Source organism: Condylura cristata, unplaced genomic scaffold, assembly GCF_000260355.1.
Source record: "Condylura cristata isolate star-nosed mole 26May11 unplaced genomic scaffold, ConCri1.0 scaffold00017, whole genome shotgun sequence".
Taxonomy (NCBI): domain Eukaryota; kingdom Metazoa; phylum Chordata; class Mammalia; order Eulipotyphla; family Talpidae; genus Condylura; species Condylura cristata.
The window spans coordinates 12,569,366-12,591,960 of NW_004567118.1; the positions used below are offsets into that span (position 1 = coordinate 12,569,366).

The 22,595-nt window shown below is 52.5% G+C and overlaps 1 protein-coding gene across 6 annotated transcripts in view; it reads left to right on the forward strand.

Moving 5' to 3' along the window:
* Positions 1-22,595, forward strand: part of MSI2 (musashi RNA-binding protein 2) — a 357,761-nt gene that overhangs the window by 301,858 nt on the left and 33,308 nt on the right. For 4 of the 6 annotated variants that reach the window (XM_004684404.2, XM_012726498.1, XM_012726499.1 and 1 more), the window contains exons 9-10: positions 6,428-6,542; positions 13,721-13,795. In XM_004684404.2, coding sequence (XP_004684461.1) covers positions 6,428-6,542; positions 13,721-13,795 — 190 coding nt within the window. Of the gene's footprint in view, positions 1-6,427; positions 6,543-13,720; positions 13,796-16,594; positions 16,783-22,595 lie in introns of those variants that run through there. The other 2 variants (XM_012726501.1, XM_004684405.2) reach the window with 1 other exon arrangement.

The following is a 22,595-nucleotide window of genomic DNA, read 5'->3' on the forward strand; positions in this document are numbered from 1 at the left end:
GCGTGGTTGCTGTGCCTGGGGTGGAGGTGTGTGGGGGGTTAGGCACCACTCTCTTTTACAGATGAGAAAATTGAGGCGCAGAGAAGCCTGGCAGCTGCTCCTAGCCAGAAGCCGCAGAGATCAAAAGCAGGAGCCTTAGCCTCTAGGCTGGACGTGGGGGTGGGGAGCAGAAAAAAGGCCCCACCCTTGCATCCCAGCCTCTGGGGTGACAGGCTGCTGCCAGCTCCTCTCCAATCCTGGCCCAGGCTCGGAGCTTCTCTGAGGCACAGCCATCTCTCATGAATGTATCCACGTGTCCCCACCCAGCCCTGCTAAGTAGGAGACACTAAACGGTACTGGCTGATGACCTCCTTCATTTTGCCATCGCTGATTTTAATAAAACACTGAGCAGAGGAAACCGTGGATGAAATTAATTCTGGAAATGGTGGGGAAATTAACTCTGGAACTAGCATCAGAGATGATTTTGTGGAAGGAAGAAGCCTCCAGTGGGCCTTGAGGTCAGGTCCGGGGTGGCAAGGAAGCGCCCCTGGGAGAGTGGCCCTGGGAGGCCAGAGAGCACGGCGGGCGGGGCACCGAGGATGGCACCCAACGGTCATCACCCAGCTCTCTGGCCTCGGGGTCTGTCTCCCTTCCACTGTAACTGGCGAAGCAGGTCGATTCAGAGAGGAAACAGAAAGGCCCTCCGGCCAGGGTGTCACCGGCAGGGGGCGTGCTCTGAGGGCTCCCGTGTGCGAGCACATGATGTGTGTGCATTCCGTGGGGGCATGACGTGCGTGTCAGATGCCCCGCCCCACGCACACATGCACACATGTGCCCTCCCCCCAGACCAGGCCAGGAAGCCGTCGGACCCCTCCCCCAGACACTCACCGCCCTGCAGAGCCTGCCCCTCTGTGCTCTCCCTCCAGCCAGCAGGACACGTCGTCCACATGGAGCCTGTGAGAGTGGTGTGGATTTTATCCTCTGAAATAGGCCCTTCTCTTCCCGAGGGAATAAATTGTCTCGAAACGTGGTCTGTTTGGGGTGAGAAATTAGGCTGCAGACACTGGCTTCTTCAGGCCACGTACAGTCGCCTTGTCCCAGGCAGTGAATCAAGACCACAGGCGCAGGGCCTGGGTTCCCCCAGACTAAGACCGCACCCAGTGGCCCTCCCAGCACCACGCTGCGTGCTGACTGGGGCTATTTGTATAGAGACTGGGAAAAAACAAAAGCCTTTTCGCATCCCAGGCCTCCGCCTAAGACTCCCACCACAGAGCTGGCCCCCAGCCAGCCAGTGGGGCTGCTCAGCTCCTGGGCGTAGCTGCAAGGAAGCTGTCTCCACAGCAGTCCCAGAGCATCCTTCAGCGCCTTCTCGGGGGAGGGGGGCTGTAGACGGGCACCAGCCATGGCATCCAGCGGACCTGGGTTCATGCTCAGCTCTGCCACAGTGCATTGGGTCTGCAGCCACAGGTGAGGGGGCTGACATCCCAGGGCCTTTCGGCCCCCTGTTCTAGAAAACAAGGGCATCATTGCTCACTCACAAAATAAGAATATGGAAAGCAGACTAGATTAAAGGCTTTTGTAAGTGTCAAACGTCCTGACATTGCTAAGACACTGTGGTTCCCAAAGAAAACGTCCCAAAGAAACACCGTCATGTCTGCAACTTTTCTCTCAGAAGTTTCAAGGGGAGATATAAATATAGACACAGAGAGCAGAAAAGTCGGACAAAGTGTTAATAATAGGTGGATCTGGCTACAGGGTATTTCTCTGTGCTATTCTTGTAACTTTCCTCTAATTTTGAAGTTATTTCTAAATAAAGAGCCAGAAACAATAGGCCTCGTTGCTGAGTCGCTGCCGCGGCTGATGGAAAGAGGCGCCTCACCAGAGAGCAGCCGGCACGCAGGGTCGCAGGCCCCTGACTCACTGCCGGGGAGTAAGCTCCTGCCCCACGCTCCTGTCGTCAAAGGGGGTTCAGCCAGGTGACTGTCCTGGACACGTCACCAGAGGGGCTGCAGGGAAGCCACCCCTCTCCTCCAAGGCGAGTTTGCTAGCAGAGCAACCTACTGGAAAGTTCCTGCAAATTTCAATTTCCAGCCTAGCTCTCGGGAGGAGGGGGGCTGGCACGACCTTGGCAGTTGTGGCTGGTATGAACTCTGCCAGCCTCGGAACCGAAGAAGTGGCGACCTCATCTTGCAGGGTGAGTGGCGGAGACAAGTGGCTCGAAGCATCTTACAGGCACAGCTCCAGATAGGGTTTCCCACTCACACTCCTGCCAGCCCAGCCAGGACGCTTGTTCCTGCTGCCACTGGAGACCATAGCAGCCACAGCTGTTAGGAGAAGCTGCTGCGATCGAAATGAACTGTTGATTGAGGGGACTCAAGGACAAGACTTGGATTCTGCCCTGAATCTGGGCCACCCTGGACAGCGCTTTGTGGGTAACAAGGGCACATTTATTTAAATGAGGGGCCTTAAGGAGCGACGCTGAAACAGCTGAGACAAGAGGCTTGGTCTTCCATTTTGCTTCTGTTCACCGTGGGGAGCCAGACAAACCTCTGTGGGAGCTCCCATGACCTACCCTGTGCCCCCAAGGTACCCATTGCCCCAGAAACTCAACCAGTCAACACCGAGTGGGAAAGGGCTGCTTCCCACTGTCCTGACTGTTCACTGCTCGTCATTGGTCTTGTGTGGTCGTTGGTCTCCAGAGAAAGTTCTGTGAGCCGCACCTCCTAGGATTCACACACCTGTGTGTCCACCTCCCAGATGGAATCTCAGCCATCCGGTGCAATGGTAGAGCAGCATGGAAGCAACAGTGAAACTCCTGAGGCTCGGCAATAAGAAAGCCTGCAGCTTCTGCTTAGCCCTCGAGGGCTCCGCCACCATGCCAGCAGAGGACCAAGTGCTATCAAGAAGGCTGGGGAGGCACCCCCTAGACAGCCCCAACCAAGCCAGCATGGACTGCCTACCGTGAGGATGAGGCAGCCATCTTGGGCCTGGTGCTGAGCCCATGCTTTTTCTGGCTTCCGCCAGCCACCATCTGACCACACCTACATGAGCGGCCACTGAAGGGCCCCGCTGAGCACAGTCAACTCACACAACCACAGGAAAGAGTGATAAATGGTGGCTGGGCGCCACTACGTTGGGAAGTAGAGCAGTAGGTAACCAGGACGTCGTGTGTGACCAGGTGGCGTAAGTGCATGCCTGGAGCTACAGAGAGCCGGCTCTTTCCAGTTGGGGTTCTGGCCATAACTATGGTTGTTCGTGCTAAGTTCTTTGTCTTGCACAGGACCCAAGGAGAGGATCTTGGCCGGGCGGGGGTTGGGGGTGCGTGGGGGACTTTAAACAGCATAAAAAGGGCAGGATGAGTTTTGAGTTCTTGCCTCAGTATTAGGAGAATCAGACAGGCAGCACCATTCTTTCCAACAGAGTAAGTATCGGTGGTGGATACTTGCCTTATTTATGATCACACTGTTGAATTCAGTAGACTGGGTCTCCTTGACCTTGACAGCATGTAAGTTAATCTATGCTTTGGATGGAACACTATGGCGGGACAGGGGCGCGGGGGCAGACACTGCACGGAGCCCTTGGCGTCTGACCAGGGAGGTGAGGCTGCTGCCTGTCTGATGGGTGAAGACTATGGCCTCGTCCTCAGCCAGCCTCCGACCCCTGTAAGGACTGGGGTCGAGGCAGAGCATGTCTGTGCCTCCTTCCCCTCCTGTACATTTTCTTTGTAACATCATCGGGGAGACTGGGGGCTGAGCGGATCGGCCTCTGGCTTCCAGAAATCTTTCCAAGAAGCCTTCACTGCAGGCCAGGCCAGCCTCCCTGGTGTGACTGCTGCCTCTCCCTGTCACTCAAGTGCCCAAGACCTGCCGGGGTCCCCCAGGGAGTGCAGATGCCAAGGCCTCTGGCCTCTGGGAGCACTCAGGGTGGACGCAGCAGGCGGTTGACAGAACCAGTCGGTGCTGCCCAAATCAGCAGCCGCAAAGACAGAGCAGAATTAAATGAAGCTGCCAGCCCTGTTCAATGAAAGGAAGAGTAGGTGGGTTTGTTTAAAATACTCCCATTACAGTCAGTTAACCTTTATGTTCCCTAAATGAAAATTGTATAAACCTGAAATTTTCGTTGATCAGGTTGCCTAGGAACAGGCAGCAGGTTTTCATAAGACAATGCACCAGATTGTCACCGATAGGGCTATTAGGAAGTGAGCTGGTTAGCGGCATTATTCCGGATCCTGGTGTTGGTGTTAGGTAATTATCTGTCTGCCTCTGCAGAACACACCCATGTTCCCAGGCTCTGGCAGGCTCTTGCAAATGAAGTTTCTCAGTTGGCTTCTCTCTCAGTCCTGGGGGTGGAGTCTGGGGGAGAGAGAGGCAAATTGTTATCCCTGGGCTTATCCAAGAAATCAAGAAGACCCAATTCTGATGAATTTCTTTCCTTTTAATTACCTCTCCTCCCTACTTGCCACGCTAATACCCAAAACAGAAAATTTGGGAAATAATCAGCAATAAAAAAAAATACAGAATGGAAAGAACGAAGGACTTTGGTACATCCTTTTAGGGTTTTTTTTTGTTGTTGTTGTTGTTTTCTGTGTAAGATACATACACTTGGGCTTTTTTCTCCCACAGAGTCACTGTAATGTGCTTTTTCCCCTTCTTGCAGTTGGGGTGAACACACACCTAGCTCCCCTAATCTCAGGAACCCTGCCAACAAGCAGCCCTTCATCACAGCAGCCTTGTAGGAAGATAGGTCTCATTTTGCAGATAATGTATTTCTTCATTAGCCATTGGGGAATTGCCTGTTCATGTTTTACCCATTTTTCTTTCGGGGTGCCTCTTTGCTTTTAATTTATAAATCTTTATATTAAGCGTCTCCATCATGAATGTTGAACCATTTTGCCCAGTTTTTAAAGTATGTATCATTATGTCATGAGAAGGCTATCTGGAATCTTGAGAAGTTAATATTTTAGGTAACAAAAGCTTCCCCCCCCACCTCAATTGCTAATTTATTTTTTTTCAATTGAAGTGTCTGGGCTAAGGATATCTCTGCAGAGAATAAATAATTCATGCACGCCCTACCCCCCACCCCATAGATCCCCTTTAAAACAACGCATGATGTTGGTGCATGGGGTGAATTGATGATAGGAGTTTTACGGGGACTACACCTGCGAGGAGAAAGCATGCATTGCACAAAAAGAAGAATGATGTAAAATCTATATTAAAAATAATAATAAAGTAAAACTATATTCCACAACTTTTCCCTCACATCTCATAGTGTGAGCAATACTAATTCTCTCTAGGTGGTAGTGATACTTCAACAGCTGTTGATCTACATGGAGTTTTGGCTCCTGTACCATATGGACCTAGGCTGATTTTTAAATAAGATACCTGACTCTCACCTTCCCCCGTCACTACCAGGCTGTTGTGTACAGTTTCACTACTGTGAGCCCTGCCTTACCTGACAGCACCCCATCTTCTTCAATAGTGGGGTTCATTACTGACCAGCAATGCTTGTTAAGTTGACCTGTAACTAAATGCAAGTAAGTGTCCAGCAAGAGCTAAGAGAACTCACTAAAAATAAATAAGTAACAGTGTAGGAACTTCAGCAGGTAACCATTTCATTTATTTCCTGGGTTTTGCATTATATATAGTTTAGGTTATAAAGGAAGTGACTTCTGGACATTCAAGAAAAGTAGGATTAGCTTGGTAGGTGGAAGGGGAAAAAAGAAAGGTCAGCAGCCACTTGACAACGTAGCTGCCGAATGAGAAGTGGGCAGTCCCGATGAACAAAATCATGTTTAATCCTGTTTAGTCTTATTACTTCCCTCAAGAGTGTACAGTTTTTATAGATCTGGGGGCATTGCTAACTTAGAAATTTAAAAGATCCAGCTTCCAAACCTATACTTGCCACAGGTGGCTGGTAGCACCTTATACAAGCTTTGGTACTCAACTGTCTCATCTGTGAAAGGGAACGAAGACTCACTAGCCTGTCTGTTTGCTAAGAGGTAGCGCCAGATGTCTGATCTGACCAGTCTCTGAAGGAGCGTTAAAGGAATCTGTAAACTTGTGAAGGGCCAACCAACAGTTGACCCTGTTAGTACTGCTACTGTGATTACTCACAGACTCATCAAACAGCCATCCTCTGCCTTCTTAACCCTTATGCCTCCTGCACAAGTTCAGTCTCAGCTCCCACCCATGCATGTGGATCTTAGCTTATGTCCTCACCACCCCTCCAACCCCAATTTCACTCTTGTAGGTTTTTCTGAAGCAGGATTCACACAAGTGGTGTGTTTTCTTAAATATTTATTTTGCAGGCCATTTACTCGGTACGGCTATTTTTACAGTGAGTAAGGAGCAAGACTAAAAATAGCTTGGCTCATAACCAAATCGCTTCTGCATTTGACATTTACGTGGAATTCATTTACATCTCATTTGTTCACCTTTCTGTTTAACAGGTAGAATGTAAGAAAGCTCAGCCGAAAGAAGTCATGTTCCCACCTGGGACAAGAGGCCGGGCCCGGGGACTGCCGTACACCATGGATGCATTCATGCTCGGCATGGGGATGCTGGGTAAGTCTCGATGGGCCCTGGGGACCCAGTAGAATCACTGTGGTCTAGGACTGTGGAGCCCCCATTGTGAGCCTCAGTTTCCTCAACTTAGATGAGAGTGGAACCCTCCTTGCAAAACAACTATGACCACTGAGCTAGAGAGACACCTTTTCCCATACCTGGCTCACAGGATGTAGTTGATATTATTTTCTCTCCATTACAAATCCCTCTCTCTGCCTCAGCTCTCTCAACTGACTGGGACTTAGAGACCTAAGGACTCCTGGTGGGCTTAACGTGTGTGGGCCAAAGCAGTGTTTTCTAAAACTTGAGAAGGAGGGGTAGTGGCGAGGGTGGGCGATAATCCTGTCTATTTAAATGATTAACATTTTTCTCTTGGGATATCAAAATTTGCATTTAAATGGATGTTTTAAATAGCCTGTTTTACTCTTTATTTGCAAAAAAAAAAATGATGAAAGACAAAGTGTGTTTGTTCTGACAAAAAATGATCTCTCCTGGCTTTTAGAGAAATTGAGTTGCATATTATGCCCCTTCCTTAAAGGTATCTCTGTCCGTCCTGCATAGATAATTGAAAATCTTGCCGCTTAAATGGCATGAAAGATGGAGAAAGCAGTGGAAAAGCGTAATGGCATGGGTCGCAACAATAATTAGAAATTTCAAGGCAAGAGAACGGTATTTTAGTGCAAGTTATTGTGTTTCGAGAAAATACTAATTAAATGGGATAAATGGTAGTTAATGGTAAAATTCCATTCAGGCACATGATCCGTCTAGTTTTAATGGGTTTTCATTTGGTTCGGATAAGAGTTGCTCTTCTACATTGTTTGATAAGCTCTTTATGTAGTTTCAGATTTGCTGCTGTTTAAATCATTCCTGGCTTAGTTTTAGGTTTATAAAGCTTTTCTTGGTTTTATAAATTCTTTTTAAAATTGTATCTATTTATCTGAGGAAATAACATGAGCAGGTAAAGTTATTTTGAAGAACTTAAAAAAGTGGAGAGAGATGCCATGAGAATGTTAAAAATGGCTGAGCTGTTCATCCTTTTCCAATCTTTTAGTTTCACAGGGTTTCTAAGGAAAATCCTATTATAATTCTTTAAACATTGGACAAATGGCTCTAAAAACTTACCTGGAAGAAGAAACAAATGAGAATAAGTAAAATGTTTTTAAAAGAGAAATGAAAAAATAGTTTGACTAAACATCAGAACATAACACAGAGCTGCAGTAATTGAAATAGAGTGGCATATCTGAATGCATCTGTTAATAGAAAAAGTTAGAGACAAAACTACATTTCTGCTTAAGAGTGTAATTTCTGTTGAGAGTATAATTGTCATAAAATCATTATTTTCGATCGATGAGAATTATTTCCTGGTTGACTATAAGACACATATTTGGCTTTTGCTTTCAAAAATCATTTCTATGTGACTTTTATGTTGTATAGCAAAGAAACTGATGGGACCAGTAGCTTTAAATTTTAAAACCAAACCTTAGGGGAGAAAAATAAGTTGAGCCCATTTCTAACTGCTGGTTTTTGGGGGCCTTGAGTTTTAAACAATGGGTTGTATCCACCCCTGGTACATAAAATGGGAGACTTTAAAGTTCCAAATCTTCAGGAGGTGCCTCCCCCGCTTTCTGAGTCTAACTAGAGACACCCTTTACATGCTAGGAAGAATGAGCTGGCTCGTTAGGGGAAAGCAGAGGCGTGCAGTGAAGCTGGGTCCCTGTGTCAGTTGCCAGAGAGCAGAAGTACAGCAGCTGTGAACAGCACCCCAGACCCCAGGAGGGGACCCCAAAGGGTAAACCAGGCAGGCATAGCCCCAATCCAAGGTCTGGTGGGCCTGTTGCCTCCCTGCCAGACACTGGTCCCCTGCCCTACCTTCTCTGTCCTCACTGGACACTCCCGGAACTGCCCTCTATTTTGTTCACCCCCTGGGCTTCCAGACTCCTAGGGCAAGGAGAGTGCCAGCTGCTTTGCTTCTCGCTTCTTCCCTCTACAGAGGTGGCATCAGGCAGAGTCTGATCCTGCCATAGGATGGCCTCACCTGTCCCCATCAGTCACCTGGGTCACATCCTCTGTGCATGCCAGACCTATGCATCAGTGCTGGAATCACTGCCATTACCCCCAACAACGGTTTAGCTGATGGCCTCCGCTCATGCAGAAAAACATTTTTAGAATTCATTAATGAATAGAGTGAGATGAGGTTTCAGTGATTTGGACTGGCATTGTCCAAAGAGCAGAAAGCTATGTATCCCTTGTAGAGATCTTTAGAAATGAAACTATAAACCATTAAAGCTTTTAAATTCATCCACTTAACAAATATTTACTGAATGCTTGCTAAGTGCCTGGCACTGTTCTGGGCACCAAGAATAGCAGAGAATGAAGTCTGATCTCTGGATCCTGACCTTCTAGTGAGACAGCAGACACACTGGTCTATAAGTGACTTGCAAATGGTGGAACTAATTCTGAAGCCCCTTATAAATTGTCCTCCGTACTTGGGGGGCTCGTCAAAGGGAGGCTGATGAGCATGTCATGCAGTTATTCTTTCTTGATCTCTCTTGATAAGGTGGCATACATCCTTGGGGTGAACGACAGCTGTTTTGGTTTTAGCTTTCACAGCTGGTGACAGGATCTTGGCATAATCTGCCCAGTGGGAATTCTTTAAATGAATATAGGAAGAAGAGGGTCATCCCTAGTCTGGGTCTCCCTCCCTGCCTTTGAGCCACACAGAACCTACATCGATGAAAACCTTTAGAAAAGATCCTTCTGCAGCCTGCAGGCCTGGTCCTGCTGCCTTGCAGCAACAGAAGGGTGTCCAGTGATTCTTTCCATGCACTAGAATCTCCTTGGTTTTTCTTAATGAAAGTGGACTTAATAAAAGCAAACAACATGATTATAGTTGATATATCTGATTCCTCTTGGCCTTCTCTGCCCTCGGCCACATAATCCCACTGCCTTTAACTCTCTTGACCTCGGTGAGCACACACTATTTAATTTGTTTGATACCAGTGGTGGAGAAATAAATACCTCATTGCTGAAGTCTAAAAGAAAAGCCTCCCCCCGGCAGGCCCAGAAATGGAGCTACGCTGCCGACCAGCACAAGAAAGCCAGACCCGTACCGAGAAGCCCCTAGAAGCCCTGACCCAGTGTTCCCTGACGTTAAGCCCCTCCGAATTGAAAGCCAAAGGGAGCTGTAACCTGCTGGCCTCCGCTAACAGACCAAAAGGAGATCGGCTGGAACGGAGAGTGGCATGACTAGACCCATTTGTGACCCCGGCTGGGATTTGTGTCCCCCAAAAAATATTTGCCGAGGTCATTCCCAAGGCAGTCTCTTTGGTTTAGCTGTTTCTGTTGTTCAGAGGAAATTCAAAATTCAGTTCTGTTTTTCTTCTAGAGCAGCACAGCCCAGTAGAACTTTCTGCAGTGATGGGACTATCCCGTATACCTGTGCTGCCCAAGATGGCAACCACTGGACAGTGTGGTGGTTAGACATTTTTAAGATACGGCTCCAGTGATGGAGGAAATGAAGTTTTCGTTTCACAGCATTTAAATTCCGTTTATATAATTTAAGTTAAATGCGACCCCAGATGATTCTGGGAGCCGGATGTCTTTGCAGCCTTTGGCCTTCACATCCTTGCCTGAGAAGGACTCTAGGCGCTTGGGGTTGCGTCTGTTTGCAGCCCTCATGTTGCTGACACGGTACCCGCCTTGCTGTGCACACCACGCCGCAGATACGTCACCCTCTGGCAGCTCCCTGGATAAACAGCCCTTGTCTCTTGTCTCTCAAGTCAGGGGCCTGGAGCGAGCAGTTTTCCATGACGCTGGGTAGCTGAGTAACAGCCCAGGAGAGGATGAATCATGTGCCCATCTAGCATGCAAATATCTTCTGGGGCTGGAGCAAAGATTTAGAACCACAGTTCTGAGAACTCTGCCAAGCATCTCCCAAAGAGAGCCCTGAAACGAGCGAGTGGCAAATGCAAATTCAAACTCTGTTGTTGGTTTCTGAATTTTTTCCCCCCACAATGGAAAGCCTATCTGCAAGAAAGGTAGTCATCCAGGCAGAAGGCTTGGTTTTTTTTCTTTAGTGACAAGAGATAATTACTGTGGGATTGATCAGGCGTCCAGAGTACTGGAGCAAATAAATTGTGCAGCGGCCAGTGCAGGAGGGGCCCGGCGCTAATGGAAGCAGTGGCTGGGTCATCTCACCCTAATGTGGCTTGATGGCGCTTCCACGTGGGTCTGCTGTAATGTGCTATTGATATGCAGCCAGCCAATTTCCCTCGTGTGGCTGGGGCTGTGAGCCGCTGGAGCAGAGCTGGGCTGCACAGCAGTAAATGAAGAGGAAAATTGAAGTAATGTTGTATTATAAATTTATGATTTCATCTGCCTGACCCAGAGGATGTTCGGGGGTGGGGGATAAGATCCCCCACCTCTGGCAGATGCCAAATTCCCATCTTTTTTGTTCCAGAGACAATATTGACCAGTCCGGGAAGATGGGGATAAGGCCCAAAATTGGGGTGAACTTGATCATATTTTTCTTCCCTCTTGTGGAAGACTTTTGAGTGTTTCAGCAGGAGGACAGAGATCACGGAAACTTTCGGCCCAAATCAGAGAGGGGCACGGCAGCCTCCACCCCCTTCTACCCTTGCTATGCTGGTGAAGGTGACGCATGGACTTCTGCTTTTGCTGGCAGCTTAACCTAAAATATTTAAGACCCCCAGTGCTGAAGCTAGAAGCAAAGGAGTCATTTTTCATCAGAAAAACCCCTAGGCAGCCATGATCTGGCTGTTTGCATATAATCCGTTTATCAATATTGTTGAAATAATGGTAGGGGGAAAAAATCTAGTGTAGAAAGATCTGATTTGATAGCAGGTGATTCATCTGGGGCAAACGGAGCTGGCTTACCATGAAATACACACCGAGGACTCGGCACGTGTCCACTAAGGCATCTGAGTCCTGGCCTCTGCCCTTTCTTCCCCTTCCCTGCTTTCCCCCTCAGGTGCCAGAGCTCAAGGCCAACTTGGGTGCTGCTCCTCAGCAGTCAGGACAGACCTGCCAGGTCATCACCTGTCCTACCTGGGTGACTGTCTGCTGAAGAGACTCCAAGTGCTGGGAAATAATCACTCAGTGAAGGAGTAGGTGGCCAGATCCTGTTGAGACAGAAACAGGTCGCTGGCCAGTGAGTTATGACTGCAAGTTTGGAAAGGCTCTAGCGAAAGCAAGGAAAGGGAAACACAACTGGTCCCAGCTGAGCATTTGTGTCCATCAGTGCTGCAGGGGACAAAAGGAAAGCTCAAGCTCCCGGAGAAAAGGGAAGACGCCAAGGCAGGGCTGGAGTCCAGGCCTGGGTGTCCAGTCCAGTGAGGTTCCATTCTGGGCTTAATGGCGGCTTCACTGATTAGGCCAGAGGTCACCACAAGCACAGGGAAGGGAAGGAGGCTGGAGTCCACTTGGGACCCTCTGAGGCAAAATGAGTTCTGTGACCAGGCAACGAGATGACCGGTGAACTCTTCAGTCGCGCGCCAGGGTGCACGCAGATGGAATTTAGCAACTGATCCTGTTTCTTTAACCCTCATCTGCAGAGTTAGGGAAAGCTCGTAACCCATGAGAATCCACTAGGGAGGTACACATTGAACCCCAGCGCTGGAGCTCAAGGCTGTGTGAGGAAGGGACTGTGTAGAACCACAGAGACACATGTGGACAGCTGTTACTTGTTCCCCTGTAGGCTGAAGGGTGTGAGGATTGTCATAAATCCTCCCATCAAAGCAGCTTGCTACCAGCTATTGTTTTGGCGGTAAGCAGCAGAAGCTCCTCTGACGGGTGTAAGCAGCAAAGGAGGCGACTGGAAGGGTGTGGGCAGCATAAAAGTTGTCAGGAGGCTGGAGGACAGGAATCTGGAATCTGGGAGGTCAGAACTACAGCCAAAGCCAGGGTCCACTGTTGCCACCATTGAACGCTGAGCGCTGCTGTTAGCCCCAGGGTAAATTCTGAGACACCCCCTCTCCTCTGCCCCACTCACCCTAGGTCCCAGGAAAGCTTCCACTGGCCAAGCTCCTGCTGGTTTCCCAGCTTCTTAACTCAGAGAGAACAGGAAGCCTTTTCTGCTTCCATAATAAGAGGAAGGCCTCTCTCAAAGGTCGGGGAGAGGATTCAGGAACAGGGAGCCGAAACACAGCCAGGGACATCCACCTCAGTGGTCAAAGCAAAAACCAGGCCAGTGGGTGGTGGCCAGGGTGGTGGGCCAGGGCGATTAAGGAGTGTGGGTGTACCGAGACTCCTGCACAGTGGCCTGGCAGGGTGGAAGAGAGCTGGCCACGAGTCTCCCATGGCCTGTGGGAGATGTTCTTTCGCCCCAAGATGGCTACCCCATCCTTCTCTACAGAGCTGGAATCAAGAGGCACGAACATAGTAAAGTGGGCTGAGCAGAGGCTGTGAAGGGTGGAGGGCCTTACTGGGGGTTCCCAGCAGCGCACAGAAGCTACAGCAGCCCCGGAATTTGAACCCGCACCCAGCCCAGCAACAGTTTCCACCACCACCCTCAGTTCACCAGTCACCTCTGCGGGGCGGGGCGGTGGTGGGGGAGGTTGGCTGTGCTGCCCATCAAAACATATGGCCCAGGCTCCTGAGGGTGGGGCCTTGCTTCTCAGGGCACATTTGAATACCACCAGTCCCTCGCCATTCCCCAAAGGCCTGGGGAGGCGTCAGCACCCCTGCCTGGTTTGGGCCCGGGAGCCCAGGGTCGGCCTGGGTTTCGTGCTAGTGTGATCCCCAAGTCTCATGCGCTGTCTGGTGCTGGAGCTGCTGTCCGCTGCCTTGGGAGGCGGCATTACAAGGACTTTAATCTCCTACTGTCAACACCTTTAAGGTAAAGTACATTCAGGGTAAGCTCTCCAAATGTCAGCACCAGGCGCAGGTCCTGTGTCTAGTGCTAACGCGTGGCATTTACTCTGCCGGTTCCAGAAAGTGTGTGGGCTGTGGGGGTCTCTCTGCCCAAATACGGGTTAATTACCAGCGGGCCAACTGTAGCACCCCCAACCACCACCGAGAGGTGACCCAAGTTCTGAGTAAAGACCCTCTTGGGAGACAAATCATTTCTGTGGAGGAAATAACTTGGGCTCGTTCTCATTCCCGCCCTCCCCAGACCTGAGGCAACTGCTAACAGGCTGTGGTGTTTATCTGTGTTCCAGGCTACCCCAACTTTGTGGCAACCTATGGCCGCGGCTACCCCGGATTTGCTCCAAGCTATGGCTATCAGTTCCCAGGTGAGTGACTGTCCCCCCCCCCACCCCCCAGGGCTTTGAAACAGGGGAGGTGGGCTGCATTTGGGGCAAGAGGGGGAGACCCCCTAAAAAGAAGACAGCTCATCCACACGTCTGTTCACGTCGTTTGAGAAGCCCCAGGAGGCGCTAAGCTTCAGGTCCACTGCTGTAGAGTCAGGATGCAGCTCAGTTTCTGGTTAACTGAAGTGGCTCACTGAGCGGTGTCTGAGGGAGAAGGGGCAGTGCTGGCTGCGGCTGCGGGGGCGGGCAGGCGTCTTTCTGGAGCCTCCTTCCTCTTGGGGGCTCCACCCAGGGTTTTCTTCTCCCCATCCCTCCCCCTCGCCCGCCTCCCACTTCCTCTGCCTGGCATCAACTTGTCCCACACGCCTCCCTCCTCAGCATCCCTGGAGGCTCTGGGTTCTGGCTTCAGTCCCCTCTGATGTATGTCGGTGGGGTGTTCTTGAGGCTTGGGTCTGCTCTCTGTCTTGGTGGGGGGTTGCGTTCTCCCTCTCCACCGTGTGGGGGGCGGAGGCTCCAGACACACCTCAGAGTGATGCCCACTCACATGCCCAGGCTGCTCCAGCTCTGAGGTAGCAGGGAGGCCTGGGACCCCCACCTGAGCCTGCCCAAGGGTGTAGGCATGGTCTTGTGGGGCTGGGGCCAGGGGTGTTGAAGGATGTCTTATGGGGCTTTGCTTTCCCCTGTGCAAGTCACCACCTTTCCCAAACCTGAAACTATATTGAGGTGCTTGGGGTAAAGGGAGAGGGAGCTGTCTGTGCACAGAGGACAGCGGGGGTTTCTAGAGCAGGCTTTAGGAAGGAAGCTTGTCCTCTTAGGTTCTGTGCTAAGGGAGGAGCCCCTCAGGGCCCTGGGCTCCGGCTGAGGCACTCCTGGTTGGCCCCTGCCCAGACCTGCAGCCTGGCAGGGCCAGGCCCGAGAGGCAGGAGGGAGCAAGGAAGCCGCCGCCAGGGGCTGTTCTGAGGCCAGCGAGGACAGGCACGCATGCCAGGGGGCTTGCTTCAGCGTTTGCCTCAGACTGCAGGTCAGGGTGAGACGGCGTATCTGGAGGCGTTAGGGATGCAGTGCCTGTTTAGAGGGGACACCCTCAACAGGTGGCAGAAGCCCTGGACTCTTGTCCTGGCTGCCCGTGGCCAGGGACAGGTCACCCAATGTCTCTAGCCTCACGTCTGTCTTTGAGCCAGGGCTTGGGCAGGATGATCCCGGGGCCTGTGCACCTTTCTGACTGTGGGAGTAGCCACAGCAGCTTTGGATCAGAAGGAGCATAGGAGTGTGGGGGTTCCCCCACGAGCATGACCCCAGGGGGTAAGCATTTCTCTCAGCAACCACGCACGGCCGCCCCGAGGACAGCCCCAGGCCTGAGGGTGGACAGACCTGGCCTCCCTGAGCCCTGGGCCTCCTCCTCTCCATGTCTCACCTTCCCTATGCTTGATTGTCCCCACCGACCGATCTCCAGGAAGGGGCCACAGGCGTGCCTGCTCTCACTGAGGCTCGGGCTGTGGGTGGCCCCGGGGGCTGGACCTCAGGCCTGTGTGGGCCCTGGAGACTCCCAGCGGAGCTGCGGTGCAGAGCAGTGGCTCTGTCCCCGGTCCAGACGCCTCCCTGGCAGCCTGGGGTGTCCAGGTGTCCCTGGAGGTTTACCAGCCATGGAAGTTCAGGGGGGTAGCCCCCCAGGAACCAGAGGTGACACTCCTGGAGCTTGGGTCGCAGGGTCAGGGCAGCTTCAGAATGTCCCGCCTTCTGTCCCTCGCCTCGTGCCCAGAGGAATGTTTCCAGTGGGGTGTAGGGGTGGCCCAGGGGAGGGTGGCCCGACCTCCTGTCCCGTGACTGTGGCAGCCGACTGTGGCCCCCTCCCGTGTCTGGGTCCTGTGAACAGACGCCCACACAGCTCTCGTGCGCCACCCAGCTGTCCTGACGTGCCCTTTGTGGGTTTTCTCTCCCCGAGTCCCGCAAGGGCAGGACTGGGATTTGCTAAGTGGCTGGGCCTTAACGGGCACACTCCCCACCCCACTACTGTTCATCTGGTCTGTGCAGTCTCACGTGTGGGTGCTAAAATGTAGATTTAAATTCATCAAAAGGGGTGAAAAATTCCTTTCCTCAGACATACTAGCCACATTTCATTGATTTGGTAGCCACGTGTGTGCCCACTTCACCCGTCCCCCACCCTCAGCCCTCCCGTGAGCAGGGGACCCTGCACCTCTCCCAGCCCTTTCGAGTCCTCCTGGTGCCGCACCGTGAGAGGAAGCTGGCTGAGGGCACGAGAGGACACCCAGTCCTCACAGCTTCCGAGACTCTCCTGTATGTGTTCACTCTCAGACCACAACACACGGGCCCCTTGCCGCGAAGACCCAGTCTACCCTGCTACAAGGGGGCCCCCCTCACCTGAGCGGGCCGTCTGAGTACCCCGCTCACCTGGCTGGGCCCCCTCAGTGGGTTGCCAACCCCCGTCCCCTGTGGTGCTGCAGCGGGCCTGGCCGTGCAGTTGTTAAAAGCAGCACCTGCCTCTGCCCACGTAGGGGCCGTGGGACGGAAAGAGTCGCGAGGGAAGAAGGTTAGAAGCTTTGGGTACTGTTAGAGGGGGGAGGAGGAGTGATGGCCAGCCAGGTGGAGTGGCTTCTCCTTCCCGGGCCCAATGGCAGATGGTGTGCCCCGATCCCCACCTGCCCCTGCCCCCCGCGGGAAGCAGTGTGACCCCACCACGGCCCTACCCCTTCCTCTCTCCCCGACTCCGGACTTCTCATTTTCATTTAATCTGTTAATTTCTGTTCTTATTTCACTTTGCAGACTATTTGCCGATTTCACAAGACATAATTTTTATCAACTAGCTCTTAAGAGAGGCCTAACAAATTGGGGTTTGCTACCATTACTAGAGAGAGGACACGGCCCCGCCCGGGGCCACCCCCGCTCGGTCAGTGCCTGCTGACACGGCCCCAGCGGCCCTGGTGCCAGGTGTTCTTTTCTCGCTTTATTGGAAAAGACTCATGCCCTCGTTGCTTCACTCTTTTTTTGTTTATTTGACTCTCCAGCCCCTCCAACTCTGCTTTTTGTACACACCTCGACCCACCTCGCCCCTGCCCCCCAAGGATGCAATGGGACCAGAGGGAAACTCCTCCCAAGCTTCATAGCGACTCCCAGGGGATCACGCCGTTTCATTGATGCCCAAACAGACTTGTCGGGTGGGATTTTAAATGCTGTTGCCCACAGGAGTTGGGGGCATGTGGCATGGGGAGCACAGTGCGTAAAGTGAACACACCCCGAGACTGTTCTGTAAATACCAACATAAAAAACGTAATCTGGAGGAGCAGGTATAAAACTCACAGGTTGTGTTCGTGCTGGGATCCAGGTGGCTGTGACCGTAATGCAGACACATCTGCCTCGGGCGGGACTGTGGGGCCGTGGGGTGCTGCCATGTCTTCCACACTGTGGGCACCTAGCCAGGCCAGCCCTCCTGCCCCTGCACCCCCACCCTGGGCTCCCTGCCGCGCGGACGTGGTGTTCCCTGCTGCCCCCAGGGCCTCTTGGCCCCCGGGAGTGGGAGGTGACAGAAGCAGGCCCCATCCGATGGAGCTGGCTCCCCCAGGCGGCCCCCTGGAAGCATCTTTCCCCCCATCCTGGCCCCACTCTCTGGATCTCAGTTGGACCCTCAAGAGCCCCCCTTTGTTCACACCCCACAGTTGTGAGAAGTGGCCTGCGCGCGTGCTTCCCTCGGATGCATTTGACGCGCACAAACCCTTCCATTTGAATGGCACTGTCCCTGAGACCTAGGCTGCATTTTGCTCACCCCATTAAAGTTGCTTGATGAAATAATGGGTTAGTTTACTTTCATTTTCCCGCAGATTTTTTTCATGAGCGTTTTTCCCTCCATAATCTGACACCCCGCCCCTTACTCTGTTCTGCTGTAAATTGCTTTGCTTTGGTATCCTGCTCTGCCTGCCTCACCAGCCTGTTAGCCGTTGTGAATTTTCTGCATCTTTGTAAATAGTTCGTCTGTGCTTCTCCCTGATGACGTTTAGTTTTCCCCCTATAAGCAACTGAGGTAGAAAAATAAATTGTCTACCACTGACATGCTGTGTACTGCCGTGTCTCAGCCTGACGGCATCCTGCTCTCCCGCTGGGGGCGGTGGACGCACTGAGTGGCTGGTGCCGCGACAGCCTGGCGCAGGGGCCGAAACAAGCCCAACCCCCCTGGCTGCCGCGCAGCGGCCTCTCGCTGCCTGGTGCTCCCGGCTCTTGCTCCAGGTGGTCTGTCCTTGAGGAGACAGCATCTGCGTGCGGCAGCTGTGCCTTTGCCCCCAAGCCCTTCCCTCCGCGGTCACCCGTGCCCTCAAGTGAGAACACCGCCGGGACACCTGGCACCCTCCCAGCTGCGACAGGTGTCTGTGAGCTCAGGCCCGTGCTTGTGCGTACCTGCACGTGCAGGTTGGAGGAGGCCCCTGAATGCAGTGGAAACGGAGCTGGACCTGAAGCTCCAAGACCTGGTTTCCAGGCCCGCTGTGGCCACATAGTAGCCATATGACCTTGAGCGAGCTGCTTCATCCTCTAAGCACTGGGGTTATAATAATGCCCAGTTGTTCTGTTAAATTAAGTAAGATAATGTGCATATGTGACTGTGACAACTGATCAATGCTACACAACGAGGAGTTTTGGAAACACGGAGCTCTGATGTGATTGTTTCACTCCCCAGAGTGGTTTTCTTTTCCTCTTCACCCTAATGAAGCCCCCTGCTGGTGGTGATACCAGAACTGGGTCTTGCAAAGCCAAGTAGAATTGGCTAGGTAAAGGAAGGAAAGACGTGTGCCCAAAGAAATGACCTGCTTAGATACTGAGTCAGGCAGCTAAAGGTAAAATAAAAAAGGAAGAAAAGGAAACAGTAATGTCCTAAGCAACATAAGAATTGGCTTCTCTCACCTTTGCAAAAGAGGCCTGTGTGAATAGGGACCTGGGCATCTGTTTTATTCTGTCCTCTTCAACATAGACTCTGCCTCAGAGTCCAAAACGGCTACTCAAGCCCTAGCCATGACATACTCATCTCAGAAGAGCATATTTCTTCCCTTTAGAAGCCGAATGTGACATCCTACATAGGGTTCATTCAAGAAACTAGCTTCGTGGCCAGTTTCTTGAGGAAACTTCAGAAATGCCTTTATTCCAGGCAGCCGTGTGCCCAGCTCAAAAGAGAATTTTGGTGCTAAGGAAGAAGAGCACAGTAGATACTAGGGGATGCCTTGGTCTCTGGCACAAAGCAGAGGGGAAGCATTGCAGGCCCACGTCATGAGCAGACCTGTGCGTGGAGGCTTGCGCGAGCATCCGGCAGGGGGCGACAAGGTTCGGCAGGAGGCTGTCCTGGGTCTTGGAGGGCTCCTGAGTCAGGTTCGGGGATTCCAGTCTGAGCCTCCAGCCAGTGGCAAGCCCTTAGAGGATTTGAAGCAGAAGAGTGATGTGGTATGGTCAGATTTCCAGCGTGAGTCAGAGGGTCTGGTGAGGTGGGGGCCATGGAAAAGACTGCAGGGTGGGTTCGGCAACGGCTCTCTCTGTTCCGCAGGCTACTTCCTCTCCTCCCTGCCTGGCCCCCTCTTTGCTCCACTCCTCCCCCCCTGCCTTGGCTGCCTGGTGACCCTTTGGGCTCTTTCAGCTCTACTGGGTCAAACAGGGTTAATAGCGCCCCAACCACCGAAAAGTCTGTGGGCCAAAGCCGTGGCTACTGAAGTGACCTCAGACACAACAGGCACTTGGGGCCTGCAGCCCAGTGCTCACACCGCCCTCCCAGGACGCTGTCGTCAGCAGCTGGGCACATCCCAGGCCAGGGGACCCTTCGATTCTGGGTCTGGAAGTGCCACTTGGCGCTCCTGTCTCTTCAGCAACAGGGGCCAGTGTTGACTGATTGGTACAGGCTTCCTGGAGAACTGGCTTAGGAGTGATTTTGAGGTCAAGCCCTTGCTCAGCACAGAGAGGGCTGTGATTGATTAGCAATGCCTGCACAGTTGCCGGCGGGGGCAATCACAGATTTTGCCCTGCAGATTCCAGCGTGATGGTGATACTTTGGTCACTCTGAAGATGACCATTTTGTTTTGTGTGAAGGGAGGGGAGGGGGAGCATGGCCTCTGGGAAGGTGCCGTAGTTCAGGGGTGTCCTGAAGGAGAAGCCGCCAGAGCCTGTCTGCTGCATGGGCAGGCAAAGGATAAGTGGCAGCGGGTCACCTGGTCTTTGAGGGAGACCCGGAGGTAGCGCTGTGACATCCTGAGGGGAGAGGCTGGAATGTGGAAAGCGGAATGTGGCTGGCTCAAGTTCTCAAGAGGAGAGGGGTTTGTCTTCATGGATGTTCCCAGCTGGCCTTGACCTTAGGGAAGGGGCTACTTCCTGAGCCAGCTCATACCACACTAGTTTCTGTCTGGTTTACAACACTTTGCAAAGTGTTTGGAAGTGCTGGTAGCTGCGGTGCCAAGGCTTAGGATCCTGCCCGGGGAGTGTTTAGAGGGCATCCCTAGGCCGTGCCTCCACCTGGGCCTTGCCCAAGTGCTGCTCTTTCTGGCCGCCTCTTGGAAGGAGAGGAGCCCCCCCAGTCTCTGAAGCCTTGTCTGGGAGGCAGTTCCGGGCCATTGTGGTGGGACCGCACACTGGGCTTAGGGTGACCCCTCACTTGGCATAAACCTAAACGTCAGAACTCCTCGCTTGAATTTGTGAGGTTCCTGCCTGCCCACTCTGCCCTGAAAGTGTCCTTAAGAAGACCCCTGTGGACCCCCAAGGTAGCAAACCCTCAGGCTCTGCCTCGCTCCTGGTAGGAAAGTGATCTGGAAATGCCAGGACGGGTGATTGGCATCTTGACATACTTGACACACCGCTGACCTGGGCACCATAAACAGAAACCTCAGGGTAAAGGGACCCCGCCCCCGACAAAGGCAGCCCCCGTACATCTTTCATCAGCAGCCCGCTAATCTGTACCTCCCTTCAGCCTCAAAGCTCCGCCTGTCTCTAGGAATTGTCCCTCACGGACTGGGGCCACAGGTAGGTTTTGGATCCTCTGGGCTCCGGGGCCCACTCTGCTGCCACCTGGTCCTGTGTGTGCTTGGGCTTAGCCTCTCATTCGAATATTAAAGGCAGGCTGAGTCCCTGCCTTAAGCAAAGATGGGAAGGCAAACTCAGCAGCAGCCCCCACATCCTGGCAGGAGGATTGTCGGGACCGGGGATGGGCCATGTATGCCGCGCCTCCCTCCGCGTGGAAAATCAGGAGCTGACTCTATTCCCAGATGAGAGCAGAGTGAGGCGCCTAATAGGCACTTAATAAATGTTTGTGGAAATGAATTGGAGCAATCTGAGTTGACAGGAATTGCGGGTTTCGCTTTCGATCAGCTTGCCCTAGCTCTTGAAGCGCCTCTGCATAAATGAAGGGAAATGTGGCTGAGGGCGGGCTCAGCTCCCTGTACCGAGCCCCTGAGCACTGTATTGTGAGGCAGGGAGCCAAGCCAGGAGACAGTTCTTGCCCCAGATGGCTGGGAGGGGAAAACCATCTCTAGGTCTCAGTTTTCCCATCTATCAAATGGGTCTATCAAGTGGGGTTACTGACCTTTATCTTCCCCCTGCCTCACAGTAGTTGAGAGGGTCACAGTGACCAAAGATGATCTAGTGTTTCGAGAAGAGGTAGTGTCCTGTCCCTGGAGGCCCCATGTAAGAGCCAGAGAGTCCAGCCAGCTCCAGTCGGGGCAGCAGTGAGGGGCTGTGGATGTGGCCTGAGCCCTGCTCCCACTGGCACCCATCTTCCCCAGCACTGCCATCCTCAGCTCCCCTCTCTAGGTACCTGTACCCTAGTAAGCCTGCCAGCACAAATTTAATCAACATTCAAACCCTTCAGTCTTAATTTCCATCAGCAAAAGCACGCGAAATGTTGCAGCTTAAAAAACAAGCCACCAACATCAACAAATTACAGAGAATGAAATCATAGGCAGACACCACTACAAGGCCAAAGGGCAGGGCAGCTCCCGAACAGCCAAGGACAAACCAGAGGCAAACGTGTGGCCCAGCCCCTCTTCCCCACACTGGGAAGAAGAGCAGAGTCTGCAGACATTGTCCTTGGGGCCATGTCACCTTGATGGCTGCCCCAAGACACCCCACTCAGTGACCACCATCTCTGTTCCCTGTTCCTTTGCACAAGGAGGAGCAGGAGCATTCTCAGTAGTGTCCCAGAGATGGAATTCAGGACCTGCCCCAGGCTAGGTGTTCTTGGGGTTCAGGAAAGTGGAGAAGGAGGTTAGGGCCTGGAGGGGCATCCCACATGGGCCAAATGTGTTCATATGTGGTCTGACAGCGATGTAACTTGGAAAAGCTTTCAGGAAGGGGCAACATCTAAACTGGGTTTTGGAGCATAAGTAAGAGTTCGCCAGAAACAGAGGATGAGAAAAGGGTATTCAATACATGGGACCAAAAGGTGGAATAGCATGAAAGCATTGTGTGTCTTTCCTCCAGTGCTGGGCCAGGAAGAAACACCCTTCTTTATAGGGCACTTGCAGGGGCCGAGGAACACACGGGATCCACTTGTTTGAAAGACTCGGGACAGCTCCTCTGACCAGGTTGCTTCTGCAGGAGCTGGCGCAGTCTTTCGGGGCAGAGATGGCTGCCAGCCCAGCTGATGAGCACAGCACGGCGCTTGCAGCTGTGGTCACCATACCCCAGGGCCGTGGCCCCCCAGCCAGACCCTGCCTCAGCCCCTGCAAGCCCCTTGCTTCCTGCCGTCACAGTACCTCGCCAGAGTTAGAGCGTGCACTTCCAATAAAATGCACCCTTATCACTCACCAGC